Source organism: Vulpes vulpes, chromosome 6 (assembly GCF_048418805.1).
Source record: "Vulpes vulpes isolate BD-2025 chromosome 6, VulVul3, whole genome shotgun sequence".
Lineage (NCBI taxonomy): Eukaryota > Metazoa > Chordata > Mammalia > Carnivora > Canidae > Vulpes > Vulpes vulpes.
In genome coordinates, this window is record NC_132785.1 from 123,271,855 (window position 1) to 123,289,859 (window position 18,005).

The 18,005-nt window shown below is 44.2% G+C and overlaps 1 protein-coding gene across 2 annotated transcripts in view; it reads left to right on the forward strand.

Moving 5' to 3' along the window:
• The window catches only part of AK7 (adenylate kinase 7), a 76,153-nt gene that overhangs the window by 16,056 nt on the left and 42,092 nt on the right, over nt 1–18,005 (forward strand). For both annotated transcript variants that reach the window (XM_072762262.1, XM_072762263.1), the window contains exons 4-5: nt 21–115; nt 11,932–12,042. In XM_072762262.1, the coding sequence (XP_072618363.1) occupies nt 21–115; nt 11,932–12,042 (206 nt within the window). The remainder of the gene's footprint in view (nt 1–20; nt 116–11,931; nt 12,043–18,005) is intronic.

Consider the following 18,005-nt stretch of genomic DNA (forward strand, 5'->3'; position numbering starts at 1 on the left):
TCCATTTTTTGGCCCTACAGCACTGAACGAAGAAGTCAACCACTTTGAGAAGCGGAAGGTGTTTATCTTAGTATCCACGGTGATGACCTGGGCACGATCCAAACCCCTGGACCCTGTAAGTAATGCCCCAGCTTTTCCTTTTTTTTTTTTTTTTTTTTTAGATGTGTGTATTTATTTGAGAGAGAGAGAGAGAGAGTAAATGAGGAGAGGGGCAGAGGGAGAGGGAAAGAGCATCACAAGTAGACTCCCCGCTGAGCTCGGATCCTGACACAGGGCTCCATCACAGGACCCCAAGATCATGACATGAGCTGAAATCAAGAGTGGGACGCTCAGCCAGCTGAGCCGTCCAGGCACCCATATGGTAGCTCTTCCTTTATACAATATTTTGCCCTTAATAGCTTGTGATCTGTGTATGGAGAGAACTTTCGACAGTGCACCTGTATGCTTGCCCTCCTGAACCCCATCCCGTAATAAGCATTCAGCAGAAATCAGTGACTCTCAGCACACTCAATTCTAGGGGGCCTCACTGTGTTACGGGAGGAGAGGAAAGGAAAGGAAAAGATAAATGATGCCTATTAAATCATAACCATCCTTACTTACCACTTATACTTCTTATCCAAAAAAGCTCTCCTTTAGATGTATTTAGACCTTGATTCCTGTCATACACTTTCTTGTGTAGAAATGAAAAGGGAAATGGAAGCCACATACAGTTGTCGTAGGAACCCTCTAACCCCTTCCTCTTCAGGGGCCAGGTGTCTGCTCCACACCTGCCTTCTGTCTTTGTCCACACAATAACACAGTCTGAAAGCTGCCTCGTGTCATTTGCTTCCTTTTCCATAAAGCACGTGGTTATTCCTCTGCAGGAAGATGTGGACTGACTTGCAGTCCGGCTTCTGGGGTTGCTTATTATATGTACTGATGTCAGATTTCCATTTGCCGTTCTGCCCCAGGCCCTTTGTGCCCGGGAACCACCTTTTCACTCCAGTGCTGAATCACAGTGTAATCTTGCAAAAAGACATTTCAAAGGGCAGTTCCGTGAGCATGCCTGGTACCTAATTGCATTTGAAGGCATGGCAGTAGAGCAGCTGTGCTCAAGGTCACCCGGGGAACCGACAAGAACAGTCTCAATGCTTCCTGGTGGAGCACCACCTTAAGGAGCCACTGATGGCAAGGCATATTCCACCTTCAGAGATGTCAGAATGTGGGGAGGGAAATGCACACGTTAGAATCAAGGGAACGCGTTACTTAGAATGAGGAGATGTTTAGGGATTTATCACACATTGTGTCAAAGGCCATTTGTTTGTTTAACTGTCTCTCATCTTGGTGAACCGGGAGATCCTTGAGATCAGAGACCTGAGGCTTTCTGTCCTTTTCTTGCCAAGTGCACTCACCTGCTCTATCTGGTTGCCATCACCTCAAGGACCAGGCCAGGCGTTTGACTCCCATTCTGGTTCCTTCCTTCAGACTGCCTAGCAAAGTGCCTGCTGGAAAACAATCCCTGGTCACTTGACTGGCTGCTGGCCTGACTGATTGTGCTCACTCCTTCAGTGATAAATTAACTCAGGCTGAATTAAGCAAAACGGGAATGTATGACTCATAACTGGTAATTCCAAAGGTGGACTTTAGGCATAGCTGGAGCTAGAAGCTTAAAACATGCCCTCAGAGCTCACTGCTCTCTTTCTCTCTTCTGTTGCTTCTTACGTCCTGAGTAGGCTTCATTCTCAGCTAGGCTCCCCCTCCTGCTGGCCCCCAGCAGCTCCTGGGCTTCCATCCCACAGCTTCAATTCCATTTTCCACTTTGGTCGTGTGTCATCCCAGGACTGGAACATGCTGTTTGTGTAAGTCTTGGACCTAAACTTGAGCCAATCACTGTGGCCAGGGAGCATGGAGCACAGGAGGTGTGGCCAGACCCGAGGTGGGCTGATTAACCCCTAACCTACATGGGCTGAGAGTGGAGAAGAGATGCGTCCCCCCTAAGGGAATACAGGGAAATGGCTGCTGAGTCAGCTCCTATGTCCTATGGCACGTCCATATCCTCTCACTGTGGTTTTAACTTCTTTTTCCTCATGATGGCTTGAAGTGAGGCTTATGAAGGTATAACTTACATGGAGTACGGGTCACCCTCTTTCTTGGACAGTTCTATGAGCTTTGACAAATGCACACAGTTGTGTAACCCACCACAGCAATCAAGATAGAGAACCAATTTTGGGGGGTTTTAATCACTCTGCCCCCAAAATTCTCTACCCCACACCACACAGGTACTCAGTTCCAGTGAGCTCTTCTATTAATTTTTTTAGAGAAAAATTAACAGAACTTATAGGGCTTTTAAACAGGATCTAGTAATGCTAAGACCCCAAAATGAATAAATCCAACTGCAGTGCAACGAATGAGGTATTTATGGATGAAATGATACTGTGTGAGATTTGCTCGGAAATCTCCCTGGGATGAGGAAATAGATGCGGGGCAGAGAGGAAACCAGGTTTGCTATGTCAGAATCTGAATCGAATCATGTGGAACCATCACACAACCCAAATCGAAGGATGTTCTGTTAAAGAGTTGGCCCATATGCTTTAAAAATGGCAATAATAAAAAATAAATAAATAAATAAATAAATAAATAAATAAATAAATAATAAAAATGGCAATAAAAAATGGTAATAAAAGACAGAAAACAGAAGTACTGCTCCAAATAAAGATGAACAAGACATGACATTCAGGGCCAGATGTGATCCTGGACTGGACCCTACGCTGGAGGAAAAGTGCTGTAAAGGGCATGATTGGGACAACTGACAAAATTGGAGCATGAACTGTAGATTGGATAAAAGTACTTATATCAATATTGAATTTCCTTAATTTTGTCAGGAAAATTCTATGGTTTCTTGGGAGAATGTTCTTAGGAGATATGCACTGAAAATTTAAGAGAAAGGGGGCATGGTGTATGCAGCTTGCTCTCAAATGGTTCAGAAAAAAGAAATAACGTGTCTACTGCGGGGAAATATAATTAAAAACAAAATCTTCACCCAACCCAGAAAATCCCTACACATGGTAGTAGAGAAAGAAAACAGCTTTATTACTGAACAAGCATTAAAATGGAATGTCATGCATGTCATGGGCTATCCAGTAAGAGATTGCAGAGGTAGAAGGAAATCTCACCTTTTTCTATAGCCAAGCAGATTCGGTCCATTACATACATGTTTCCTGATGAACAATAACTAGTTCTTGGGTAAGAGGACTTGACAGGGCCATCTGTCACAGATTCGTCCTCGATTCACCTCGTAATTCGGGTGGCCATCTGTATTAGCTAATTGTCTTTATCCAGAGGAAAAACAAATCTTTCATATCTTTATGGCAGGAGGTCGTTGTGTAGTTGAGAGCAAGGTGCGCAGCGAAGTTAGGCCCCTACATTCCCACGGAAACTGGAAGACAGAGGTGCTCTCCCCCTCAAGGTGTCCCATTTCTTTTTTTTTTAAAGATTTTATTTATTTATTCATGAGAGACACATACACAGAGAGAGAGAGAGAGAGAGAGAGGCAGAGACACAGCCAGAGGGAGAAGCAGGCCCCATGCAGGGAGCCCGACGTGGGACTCGATCCCGGGACTCCAGGATCACGCCCTGGGCCAAAGGCAGGCGCCAAACCACTGAGCCACTCAGGGATCCCCGATGTGTCCATTTCAAAGAGATATCTTCCAGTTCTTCGAGAAAAATGTTTATTGATAATAAAGCTGGCAAGAGGTTGATTTTGCTTCTAAAAAACTCATACTCTTGGGGCACCTGAGTAGCTCAGTCAGTTAAGCATCCAACCTGTGATTTTGGCTCAGGTCATGATCTCAAGGTCTTGGGATCCCACCCCACGAGGGGCTCCGAGGCCAGCGTCGAGTCTGCTTAAGATTTTATCTCTCGGGGCAGCCCAGGTGGCTCAGAGGTTTAGCGCCGCCTTCAGCCCAGGGCCTGATCCTGGAGACCCGGGATCGAGTCCCACATCGGGCTCCCTGCAGGGAGCCTGCTTCTCCCTCTGCCTGTGTCTCTGCCACTCTCTCTGTGTCTTTCATGAATAAATAAATAAAATCTTTAAAAAAATATATTTTATCTCTCCTTCTCCCTCTGCTGCTCCCCATGCTTGTGCACTCTCTCTCTCTCTGGCTCTCTCTCTCTCAAATAAACAAAATCTTAAAAAAGAAAGACCTTACACACATTTCAAAGAGACAGAGAAACAACTTACAAACGTCTTAAAGCATAATGCTCTAAGAAAAAGGATGGGAGAGAAATCTCTTCCATTGCTGTCAACAGGGAAAATTAAGTTTCTTGTTTTTTATTTGTATTTGTCCTTAAAATATACATACAAGGGATGCCTGGGTGGCTCAGTAGTTGAGCATCGGCCTTCGGCTCAGGTTGTGATCCCAGGGTCCTGGGATTGGGTCCTGCATCGAGCTCCCTGCAGGGAGCCTGCCTCTCCCTCTGCCTATGTCTCTGCCTCTCTCTGTGTCTCTCAGGAATAAATAGAATCTTTAAAAAATATATACATACAAATAGGAAAAAACAATATGATAAAATTTTAAACATTAGTGGATCTGAGGGGGAAAAATGTACAGGAGTTCTCCATACTGTTTTTTGCAAACTTTCTGTAAATGTGAAATTATGTCAGTGTAGAAATTCACAAATAAGTAAAATGTAGTAGAAGCATTGTGGGAGCAGAAGAAAGCCCAATGGGATTTCATTTTTCCCTGTTTTTCTTTTTTAAAGATTTATTTATTTGAGAGAGAGAGAGAGAGAGAGAGTGTGTGTGTGTGTGTGTGTGTGTGTGTGCACGCGCGCGTGTGCACACACAGTGGCAGGGGGTGGGGAGGGGCAAAGGGAGAGGGTTAGAGAAACTCAAGCAGACTCCTCACTGATCACAAAGCCCGATGCAGGGCTCGATCCCACGACCCTGAGATCAGGAACTGAGCTGAAACCAAGAGTCCGAAGCTCAGGGCCACCTGTGCCACCCAGGCGCCCCTGAGTTTTCCCTGTTTGAGGCACAGTTGCACTGATAGTCTAGGGGTCTATGCATGTCACAGGTGACTTGTAATTGTGCGTTGGGCTCAGCTAAATCGGTAAGGGCAGGACATCTGGCGGGTCTGTTAGACGTGAGGCCCTGCAGATGTGCCTGTCTTTGTCGCCTGGCCCCGCACAAGCCTTGAATAAGACCATTTGAGTGCAACCACTTCTTGACTTCCCTTAAGGCCCGTGACTGCTTCCTTGCCCAGAGATGGTCACTATCCCAGTTACGGTTATGGTTGGAATAGGGAATTTGAGTATCTGTCCTCAGTGTCTGGCCATAGAGATTAGAAAAGTTTCCCCCTTTTCTAGGGAAAATGAAGCAATCTGAGCCCAAGCTGATCTGAAGGCCAGCTTGTCCCCCAAAAATCTAATTGAAGATGTGGGGCAGAGGAAGACTTCAGCATCCATGTTTGGTTGAGGAAGTCAGGGTGCGATTATGGAAATCCGAGCCTTTGGGTTGCAAGTATCGGAATCCAGCTAGAGCTAGCTGACACAGAAGGAGGACGTTGTTATAGAGATATAAGCAATGTCTTACAAAAATCCACAGACTGAGATGCCGTTGGGCATCAGAGATTGGGGAGCTGGGCACGCCCTGTGCACCTGTCCCCCTGCTCTTCTCGGCTTGTCTTTTTGGCATCATCCCAGGAAATCTGAACAGCCAGTGGAACCCGGTCCAAGTGAAGTAGGGGTCTTTAACAAGATATGTTAAGTTAGAATAAACCATTGCCAACTCACGACTTCAAGGAAAACAGATCTTCAGCTCTGTCAGGAAAAAGGGCCCACCAGCAGCCCTCCTGGGCCTCTCTAAGACATTAATGTTCATCTCTAAAGCTGCTTTTTGGCAAAACTAGCTCCAGGACACCATAGAAGGTAGTGGATTCCATGTTTTGGGTGGGTAAAAACCTGGGTAGGCCTGGAACATATTTTTGGTGCTAGAAAGCTGAGACATTTTCAGAGATGCCACGGGCAGTGCCGAGAGGACATAGAGGGCTCCCCGTAGCCCCGTTGTGAAGGGTGGTGTCATGAAAATAGTCACGCGTGCTGAGCATTTCCCATCTGCATCTTCAGATCCAGTCTCCACTTTTCTCCACCCTGCTCTGGCCTCACGGGCTAGAACAATGAGCAGCTTTACCCTCCTTTGCCCACTGGGTTTGGCCAATGGGAGCAGCGTGAGAGGATGAGAGAAAGGAGAGGTCAGGGTATTTATTCTGCAAACTCCCTTCAATAGACATGCTGTTGGCAGGTCGAGCTCCTCAGTCGAAGTCACTGTGCCTGTCTGGCAGCCTGTCTGCTCCTCTCTAGGCCCTAATTGTTGCTGTCTTCCTCTTGACTTAGGGACCTAGGAGTGGTCCAGAGCACCCCATTACTGACTCCAGGGTATCTGACTTCCCTACACCCTGTCCACATTTTTGTAAATAGTCTTGTTTTTAAACTCTCCTCAGATTGCCCACTTCGAGTGCGCTTTCTCTCCTGCTAAGACCCTGCCCAACATATTGTGGTCAACTAAAATCCACTGAGTTAATGAAAGTTAATGACTTTGTTATGCAACTCAAAAGGGAAAGGTGAACATGGATTGGTATAAACACTGCTGGTCCTCTGGCAGTCACCCCCCTGCCCCATCTTCCTTGCCAGCAGAGTCTTGATTTGTTCAGGTGGCCACACTGCCCATGAGATAGGGAAGGGAGATGCTATCCCCAGCTCCTGGAGGAAATCCTTATTAATCCAAATGAACCGTGATAGTCCCATTCCTCTTGCCAACGATGGGTCAAGGGCAGGCATACAATCTAATCCCAGGATGCCAGGGAGTAACAGCCAGACCCCAAACCCATAGAATGTCTTAGCCATGGGGAAGGTTTATTCCTCACTCATGTGAAACATATGACAGGTGTTCCTGATGAATGAGAAAGTATCCTTCCAACTCTGAATCCAGACCCAGGCTCCTTCCATTGGATGGCTTGACCATCTTCCAGATTGGCTTCCAGAGCCATTATGCAAACCTACTCCAAACCTAGGGACCCAAGGATAGAAGGCACAAAAGATCATGTGCAGTAAGCTTTCCAAGCCAGATGTGGAAGACATGTGCATCCCTTCTCTAAATCCCCTTGATGAATCGCCAGTGACATGACCACACCCACCTGAAGAGAGCCTGGGAGATGTCATCCAACTCTGTGCCCAGGAAATCAGTGTGGTCCAGGCTCTGGCACAGAGAGAAGTCTGCTGGGAGACCTCTGGGAAGGGTTCATCCCTGATTAAGAGAGACTTTGAGGAAGATGCAACCTTCTTCCCACTGGAGATATTGTCCACTCTGGATATGACACTCAGGACTGCCGCTGCCAGTCAGTCTTGCTATGCGTCTGAAGGACACACCTGAAGGAGGTGGAGCTAAGAGGGCATCAGAAGAGCAGAGAAGCCCAGCATGTGGCACCTGGAGCCACCCTGGCTTTTGTGTTGTTTAGTTTTAAGTAGGCTCCACATCCAGCATTGGGAGCCCAATGTGGGACTTGAACTCACAACCATGAGATTGAGAATTGAGCCAAGATCAAGAATTAGATATTTATTTAACTGAGCCACCCAGGAACTCCTGGGGCCAACCCATTTTTGAATGTTTTTTTTTGGAAGATGATGAATCCCAGCAGTGTTGAGGCCACTTTGAATTTGGCTTTCTGTTCCTTGTAGCCAAAGCATCCAAATGGATACAAAACTGTGTACAGAGCATGTTTTAATACAAAAGAAGGGTAAATAGAATATTTTCGTTTGTATTTATTTTAATAAGTGAGAGAATCTTAATATTTATGGGGCTTTTTTTCTATAGATAGATAGTAACCTGTTTTCAAACTCTGTCTTAAAAGTTTATGTGTGAGTAAAGAGGGGTGACTGTTAATCAACCAAATAGCCCAAAGGAAAAAGGGCAGATGTGCTCTGATGTCACTTGGAATAACCAGGTAGGAAGCGTTCAACAGGTGATCCACACAAGCAGTCGAACACAATGACCAATCAAAAAGCAGGTCTAACACTATATTACAAGACAACGGATTTTACCCAATGTCCTAAACAAAAAGGAGGAGATCACTCTGCAGAGTTGGTTCTTCACCTCAGGAAGATTGAAGACTCTAAACAAGCTTATTGAGGGGCTCCTGAGTGGCTCAGTGGTGGAGCATCTGCCTTTAACTCAGGTTGTGATCCCAGAACCCTGGGATCCCTGAGAGGAGCCTGCTTCTCCCTCTGCCTGTGTCTCTGCCTCTCTCTCTGTGTCTCTCATGAATAAATAAATAAATCTTTTTAAAAAAAGCTTATTGATTGTACTGAGATGTTAACGAGACAGGCCAAGCTTCCAGGAATGCTACCAGAAACCACTGTGTAACAACCAAAGGATAATGGATATAATGCCAACAAAAAGTCGACTCATCACTTCTTGGAAAAGCAGAGATGCAAACAGTTGCAAGGAACCAAAACTTCTATGAAAGACCCAGAATTAAAATATACTTTATTTGTCATCTATTTGTAACAAATGACTATTAAGGACAAGAGGGAACACAGTCCAATGACCAGTGGCGAAGGTTCATGGTGTGCAAGGCAGGTCTCTGTCCCGACCAGGAATCTGGATGATAGCTCAGAAACTGCAGCCCAGCCTGGTGCACACTGATGGGCAACGGTGTAGCTGGCCAGGAAGATGGTGATCTTCTCACCCTCAGAATGCCACAGAAGAGGTTGACTGGTCATCAAAACCTGTGGCCAGAGAACCAGAGCACCGGGGATATAACTGCCTCTTCTGCAGCCAAGAGGAGAGAAGCTGAAGCAAATCATAGAAGAAGAGTGCTAGGCACCCAGGGAGCCCAGGAGGGCCAGGCAGGCAGGCAGGCTGGCCACCCCGTCATGACAGCCAGGGCTCTGGAGATGCCAAGACTCAATTCCTCTTGAAGGCTGATTCCACTGTTTCCAGACCCCACGTGAGTAGGATTGCCAGATTTAGCAAATGCAAATACAGGATGTCCAGTTAAATTAGAATTTTAGATAAACCATGAATAATGTTTAGCATAAGTACATCCTGTGGGGTATTTTTTTTTAAAGAGAATTTTTTTTAATTGTTATTTATTATTTATGTATTATAGTCACAGAGAGAGAGAGAGACAGGCAGAGACACAGGCAGAGGGAGAAGCAGGCTCCATGCACCGGGAGCCCGATGTGGGATTCGATCCCGGGTCTCCAGGATCGCGCCCTGGGCCAAAGGCAGGCACCAAACCGCTGCGCCACCCAGGGATCCCCATCCTGTGGGGTATTTAAGACATACTTAACACTAAAAAATAATTTGTTTGTTTATCTGAAATTCAAATTTAGCTAAGTATCCTGTATTTTTCTCTGGCAACCCTGTGTCTGAGCCACTGGACATACTCTAGAGGTCAGCTAATCAGGTAACATGGACTCATTGAGTGTCTACCATGGACCCAGAATTGAGTTGGGTTAGCTTGATCTTCCCCACCAACACTGGCTCTCTCCTGGTCTTCCTCCCCACGGCAATACCACCATTCCAGCTGCTCCAGCCTCACTCCCTTCCACCTACCAGCCAACCCATCGGTACATCTTGTTAACTCATCACCCAGAATGTGTCCTAATCCATCTTTCTCTCTTTGTATCCATGGCGACGTTCTAGCCTGAGCCTCAGCCTTTACCCCTCCTGCTACAAAAGCAGCCTGGTAACTGGTGCCTGCCATCACTTCCTTCCAATCCCATCTTCGAGGAACAGCCTAAGTGATCCTATTAAATTATAATTCAGATCATGCTTCTGTTCTGTTTAAAACACTCAGAATCCTTCAATACTTTTTTATGCTCCTAGAATAAATCTAAATTCCTCAACATGATCTACAAGCCCTGATCAACGGGCTGGTGACTGCCTCATCTTCTACCAATTCCCAGCTTGGCCCTGGAAATTTGGGCCCTTCCTGCCAACAGTTGTGCCACCTCTGGGATCCTCACCCTTGTGTTTCTGCTGTCTCCCCGATTCACTCACGGAAACTCAGGACTCAAGTGCTTTGGATTGATTATCTAACTTGGATCACTGTGATGAGGTTGAAAGGCTCCTTATCGAAGGACAATCATTAAATGGTTTCACTCATATGGGGAATATAAGAAATAGTGAAACAGATTATAGGGGAAAGGAGGGAAAATGAGTGAGAAAAATCAGAGAGGGTGACAAACCATGAGAGACTCCTAACCCTAGGAAATGAACGAGGGGTAGTGGAAGGGGAGGTGGGCAGGGGGATGGGGTGACTGGGTGACGGGCACTGAGGAGGACACTTGACGGGATGAGCACTGGGTGTTATGCTATATGTTGGCAAATTGAACTCCAGTAAAAAAAAAATACACATATAAAAAAATGAAAGGCTCCTTATCTAAAACTGTTTTAAAAATCCTTCTCAAATTACTAGGACCTCTGCATCTACATGGATCTGGGGAAGTCACTCTATACCATGAGTTTCAGTTTCCTTCTTTGAGTTTCAGAAAGTTTTCATTTTATTGTTCTGGAAGGATCCTTCTAGGGGTCTGTACAGGAGGGTAGGCCATGAAAGGAATTAACATGATAGGCCACCAATGGGTTGTCAAGAAATATTTTTCATCCCTGATTCTCAAAGCAAGTTGATATTGCACTTTATCTTATAGAAATTTGTACGTGGACTGCTCTTATTTACATGAGGTTGATGGCAGGGGAAAGGGCAACGTGACAGAGAAGAAGAACCCACCGGTGAGATTAAAACAGGAAACTCTAGCCCTGGGAGTTATACCATATGTTGCCAAATTGAATTTAGATAATTTTTTTTTTTTAAAAAGGAAACTCTAAGGGATGCCTGGGTGGCTCAGCGGTTGAGCATCTGCCTTCGGCTCAAGGCATGATCCTGGAGTCCCAGGATCGAGCCCCACATCGGGCTCCTTGCAGGGAGTCTGCTTCTCCCTCTGCCTGTGTCTCTGCCTCTCTCTCTCTCTCTCTGTGTGTCTCTCATGAAAGAAAAAAAATCTTTAAAAAATAATAAATAAAAATAAATAAAGAAGCTCTATACATTGCAAGAACTATTGAGAAAGGGGTTATTTTATTTACCCAAAATACAAACATAGTGATCCGAAGGGGCACCTGCACCCCAATGTTCATAGCAGCAGTGTCCACAATAGCCAAACTGTGGTAAGAGCCTCGGTGTCCATTGACAGATGAATGGATAAAGATGATGTGGGGTGTATATACAATGGAATATTACTCAGCCATCAAAAAAAGAAATCTTACCATTTCCAACAATATGAATGGAACTAGAGAGTATGATGCTAAGCAAAGTAAGTCAATCAGAGAAAGACGATTATGATCTCACTTATATGTGGAATTTAAGAAGAAACATATGAACATGAGGGGAAGGAAAAATCAAATCAGATGAAAACAGAGAAGGAGGCAAACCGTAAGAGACTCTTAACTCTGGGAAACACACAGAGGGTCGCTGGAGGAGTGGAGGTGGGGGGATGGGGTAACTGAGTGATGGGCATGAAGGAGGGCATGGGATGTGATGAGCACAGGGTTATATGCACCTGATGAATCACTGATGTCTACCTCTGAAACTAATAATATACCATATGTTAATCAATTGAATTAAAACAAAATTTTGAAAAAGAAATGGGTTATTTAATGTCTTTAAAAGAAAGACATTTAAATTTTTTATTTTGCTTGAAGTCAGGATAAATAATAAAATTTGACCAGCTAAAACATTTTCAAGGGAGGTGAATCACTGTAAAAGTAAGCAGTAGCTTTTCAAATGTTTTCTTTGAGCTCTCTGGAATGCAGGCGAGCCAGCCTTTGGGGCTTAGGAGTGTTATGTAACTCTAAGCTTTATGTATCCAGGTCTGGCTTTTTGTCTTTCATAGGATGATTCTGAGATTCCATTCACTGAAGAGGATTATCGAAGAAGAAAACACCATCCAAATTTTTTGGACCACATAAATGCTGAAAAAATGGTTCTCAAATTTGGAAAAAATGTAAGTACGGAGTAGTAAAGCATTTGGGGTAAGGGAAGTTCTTTCTTCTTTCTTTCTTCCTTTCTTTCTTATGATTTTATTTATTTTTTCATGAGAGACACACAGAGAGAGGCAGAGACACAGGCAGAGGGAGAAGCAGGCTCCCTTCAGGGAGATTGAGGTGGAACTTGATCCCAGGACCCCAGGATCATGACCTGAGCCGAAGGCAGATGCTCCAGGGCTGAGCCCCCCGGGTGCCCTGGGAAGCTCTTTCGAAGGCAGCGCAGTGTGCACGGCCAGGGCAGCCGCGCATGTACGTTACATCATCTCAACTCATTACATGCCTCTGTGTCTAGTTTCCTCGTCCTCACACCCACAGATCTTTGAGCTTCAGGCTCACCCCAAGATGTGCTGTCCTTAGGTTCTAGTCCTGATGCAGGTGTAGCTCACTCAGTTGAGAGCCTTGTGTTAGGTCCCAGCGGAGCTCAAGCCCTCACCCACTAAGGTATGGGTCCAAGAAGTCCCTTGGCTCAGAAGAAACAAATAACTCAGAGTTCGAGTGGGGAGGAGGGGGAGCCACATTTCCCCTTCTTCCAGAATCTCTCTCCTTTGTTTCTTTTTTTTTTTTTTTTTCCTTTGTTTCTTATAGTGGAAAAGTGTGTATAACTAGCTCAAGGTCACATAACTAGAGATCTGCTGAGCACCTTTCTGAGCACTTCCTGGCCTTGTCTGATTCACTCTGTACAACAACGGTGTCATATATATGTACATAATTATCCCCATTTTACAGATGTGGGCATTGGGGGAAAGAGGTGTCAAGTGGTAGAGCTGTGGTTCTAACCCAAATCCACCAGACCACAAAGACGACAGGGCTTATTTTTATTTTTTCTTGATTCCAAAGCTCCATCATTCAATCGAGTTGATCTGGACACAGGCACAGTCACCAGTTATTAAGATGCACCTAGAGGGACACCTGGGTGGCTCAGCATTGAGCATCTGCCTTTGACTCAGATCATGATCCTGGGGTCCCAGGATCAAGTCCTACATTGGGCTCCCCATAGGGAGCCTGCTTCTCCCTCTGTGTGTCTCTGCCTCTCTCTGTGTGTCTCTCATGAATAAATAAGTAAATCTTAAAAAAAAAAAAAGATATATCTACAGCTTGGGCACCTAGGGGCTCAGTCGGTTAAGCATCTGCCTCAGTCTCAGGTCATGATCCCTTGATCCCAGGGTCCTGGTATTGAGTCCCACATGAGACTCCATGCTCAGTGAGGAGTCTGCTTCTCCCCTCTCCCCGCCCCTCTTGTGCTCTTTCTCACTCACACTCTCTCTCTCAAATACATAAAATAAAATTTAAAAAAGACATACCTACAGCTGAAAAACTTTTGTAAACACTAACAGCTTCTCAGCCTTCTGTTGCAGCAAAATTTATCATTTATATATATATAATGCCTCTATACATATATATACTATATATTGTATTTCCTATCTTTAATCAAGATAGATGATAGGAATGCCCTGGTGATGATGAATAAGTGTACTTACACCTAAGAATTATTGAGGGTTTGCTCACTACATGCCAGGCACTGCACTAAACGTTTTACTTATGGTAGTTCATGTAATCCTCGTGTATCTCCTATAAAACCATCAAAATTCTATCAAGGGTTATTATCATCATCCTCATTTAACTTCTGTAGAACTTACACAGAACACCCAAACCTCTAAAGGTTCCATCCACCAAGCTTTTCCCATGAGCAGAGAACCCACAGCAGTGATATGGAATAACGGCTTTAAGGTGACACCTACTGGTCTCAGAAGATATTACGGTGGGAACTTTGTCCCCACCTGTCCTATTAAAAACTTTCTTCTTTCTTTCTTTCTTTCTTTCTTTCTTTCTTTCTTTCTTACTTTGGTGATACAAATACTGCAAATATAAAATATTTGAAGGACCAGTGGGATTCAGAGTTCTAGCCCCTTTTCTACTCATTAATTTATGACCTTTGCTAAGTCATTAAAATTTTGGAGTTAAAATAAATGAATAAAGGCTCTAGACTAGATAGGTCTAAATGTCTTCCAATGCCAAATCTTTTTTTTTTTTTAGATTTTTGATTTATTTATTTATTCATGAGACACACAGAGAGAGAGAGAGAGAGAGAGAGAGGGAGAAGCAGGCTTCATGCAGGGAGCCTGATGAGGGACTGGATCCTGGGACCTTGGGGTCACAACCTGAGAGGAAAGTAGATGCTCAACCGCCGAGCCACCCAGGCATCCCTAAAATCTTGTATTTAAAAATACAATTATATTGACTTTAGTATTTTGAATTAGCCGGAATTGCCTGTTTGTCTTGCAAGTTACTTAAATCATTAAGTGGGTCCCTGAGCACCTATTGTGTGCATCGCTGCTGGAAAAAGAAAAACTATCAAAACAGCAATGTATGAAATTTATTTTAATAATTTATTGTAAGAATGACCACACGGACTTGATCAACCCAAGTTGCTCGTGATAATTTTTTTTTTTTTTAATACAAAACGTTTCTGGATTGGCTTTAATAATGTCATGTTGGGAGATTTTCGCACAACTATTCAAATCTACAAGTGAAAATGGCCTATAATCTGCCTTTGACATACTGTATTTTTCGGGGTTTAGTGTCCTGGTTTAACTATTCTCATACAACAATGGAATATTCCTCAGCCATTAGAAGCGACAAATACCCACCATTTGCTTCGAAGCATTTGTGCTTCGACAAATACCCACAATTTGCTTCGACGTGGATGGAGCTGGAGGGTATTATGCTGAGTGCAGTAAGTCACTCGGAGAAGGACAAACATTATATGGTCTCATTCATTTGGGGAATATAAAAATTAGTGATAGGGAATAAAGGGAAAGGAGAGAAAATGAGTGAAAACATCAGTGAGGGAGACAGAATATGAGAGACTCCTAACTCTGGGAAATGAACAAAGGGTGGTGGAAGGGGAGGTGGGTGGGGGGTGGGGGTGACTGGGTGATGGGCACTGGGGGGGCCTTGACGGGATGAGCACTGGGTGATATGCTATATGTTGGCAAATTAAACTCCAATAAAAAAAATAAAAAAAAAAACTATTCTCATACAACTAACTGAGAACAGAATCTGCCTGTAAAACGATCTTGGGGTGTATGAAAGCAGTGGGGGGTTTGGAGGGAGGGGGTGTCAAGAAATTAGCCCTTTAGGCTGTTTTCAAATTAACCGGCAAAAATTGCCCGTAAGACTTTCTTCAGACCTTTAACAAATTTCTCTTTGTGGTTAGGCTGCCCCTTTTCGGGGTCACTGTTTCCCAGCTCCCCCCCCCGCCCCTCTGCGGTCCGGGAGGAGGAGCCCAGGTGTCCCTGCAGGCCGCGGCTCCCTCGCCGCACCTGTTGCCCCGCCTCCCTCCGCTCAAGCGAGCTCCGTGATTGGCGGCTGCGGCGGGGGGCGTGGCCCCCGCGCTGGCCCCGCCTCCCGGCCCCTGCGCGGGGCTCCCCCGGGTCGCGGCGGTCCTGCCTTGGGCGGTGCCCTGGGTCGCGGGCGCAGGCCCCCCACGGGCGAGCCACCCCGTGGCTTTCGGGGGCTGCCTGTGGCTGGTTGGGCGAGCTTGTCTTGTTCTGGGGTTCAGGGACGGATGCCCCGCATCACCGCTCACTCGAGGCCTGTCCTGCAGCCGGAACCACGCCTTTAGCAAACCGGAGAGGCTTGGGGCTCCACCTGCCTTCTTTGAATCTTGGGAACTCTGGACTCTTTTTGTAAATCTTCCAAACCCCAAAAAGGAAAAGAGTGTCCGTTTCAGCGCCTCAAATGCCAATGTTTAGGGCCGCCCCGGTGGCTCAGCGGTTTAGCAGCTGCCTTCAGCTCAGGTCGTGACCCCAGGGTCCTGGGATCGAGTCCTGCTCGGGCTCCCTGCAGGGAGCCTGCTTCTCTCTCTGCCTGTGTCTCTCATGAATAAATAAATAGGATATATTTTAAAATTCCAATGTTTTCTTGTGTCCCATCCCTTTTCTTCATCACTCTGAATCCTTTTTCCAGTTTTACTATTATTATTATTATTATTCCAGAAGTGGCTTTTGCTGTGTGTGTTCTGTCTGTATCTTTGTTTTCTAATAAACCAATGTCTCTGTCTTTATTCTTCTTCCTTCTAATTCGGGTTTATGCTGCTTGGGGTTAGACGCTAAGATCATTAATATTCAAGTCTTTGTTTTTCTGATATAACCACTTCATGCCACAAATTTGCCAAGTATGGTTTTGGCAGCATTCACCAAGTTTTGAAGTGCCCTAAATGCTACTTGAGTTGTTATTAATTTCTACAAATTTTCTAGTGGCTCTTAGAATTTTTTTTTTGGCCGCCAATTATTGAGAAATGTTTTTTTTTTTAATTTCCAAACATCTGGAAAAGGTGTTACCTTTTTGTTCTTTTTTATATTTGTAATTGTTTTATATTTACCTGAAGTAATATAACTAAATTAAATTCTTATGAAAGTAGAAATCCAAAGCTCAGCTCTATACTAATTACTCTTTAGTGAGCTAATGGCTATAAGATATGTCTATACTGTTTGGTTCTAGAGTGTTTATATTGTGTAAAACACAGAAAACCCTTATAAAGCAATTGTGATATTGTAGAAAGAGCATTGTATATGGTGTGGAGTGATCTGGGTTCAAGTCCACATTGAGCCACTTATGATTTTTTTTTTTTTTTTTTACATTAGGCTGGTGATTTAACCATTCTAAGACTCCTTTTTCTAACCATAAAGTGAAGATAGTAATGCCTTCTGCTTCTCTTTCTTCTCTTTGGTCTCAGGTGTAGAATTTAGTGATTCATCACTTAAATATAACACCCAGTGCTCATCACAAGTGCCTTCCTTTATTTCTTTTCTCCTCCTTCTCCTCCTCCTCCTCCTCCTCCTCGTCCTCGTCCTCCTCGTCCTCGTCCTCCTCCTCCTCCTCCTCCTCCTCCTCCTCCTCCTTCTTCTTCTTTCTCAATACAGGACTTTATTTGAAATCTTTATCTGTTCCATGTCTACTAACATGAAAATTTGTTTTTTTTTCTTTTTTAAATTATTTTTTAATTTAAATTTTAGGTGATTAACATACAGTGCAATATTGGTTTCTGGAGTAGGATTCAGTGATTCTTCACTTACATACAACGGCCAGTGCTCATCATAACAAGTGCCCTCCTTAATACCCATCATGTCCATTGCACACCCACTTCCCTCCGTCAATCCTTGGTTTGTTCTCTGTCATTAAGAGTTTCTTGTGGCTTGTTTCCCTCTCTGCTTTTTCTCTTTTCCTTATTCCCATATGTTCATCTGTTTTGTTTCTTAAATTCCACATATGAGTGAAATCATATGGTACTTGTCTTTCTCTGGCTGACTTATTTCACTTAACATTTTACACTCTAGCCCCATCTATATCTTTGCAAAAGGCAAGATTTCATTCTTTTTGATGCCTGAGTAATATTCCATTATATATATATATACACATACATATATGTGTATATATATATATATGTATATGTATATGTATATGTATATGTATATGTATATGTAGGTACCATGTCTTCTTTATCCATTCATCAGTCTGTGGAAATTTAGGCTTTCTATAATTTGGCTATTATTGATAATGCTGCTATACATATTGGGGTGCATTTGCCCCTTTGAATTAGTATTTTTGTATCCTTTCAGTAAATACCTAGCAGTGCAATTGCTGGGTCATAGGATAGTTCTATTTTTTTAGGGTAATTATATTTTTGACTTTTGAGGAACCTCCATGATGTTTTCTAGGGCGGCTGTACCAGTTGGCATTCCCACCAACAGTGCAAGAGGGTTCCCCTTTCTCCACATCTTTGTCAACATCTGTTGTGTCCTGCGCTGTTAATTTTAGCCATTCTGACAAGTGTGAGGTGATAACCTCATTGTGGTTTTGATTTGTATTTCCCTGATGATGAGGGATGTTGAGCATCTTTTCACGTGTCTACTAGCCA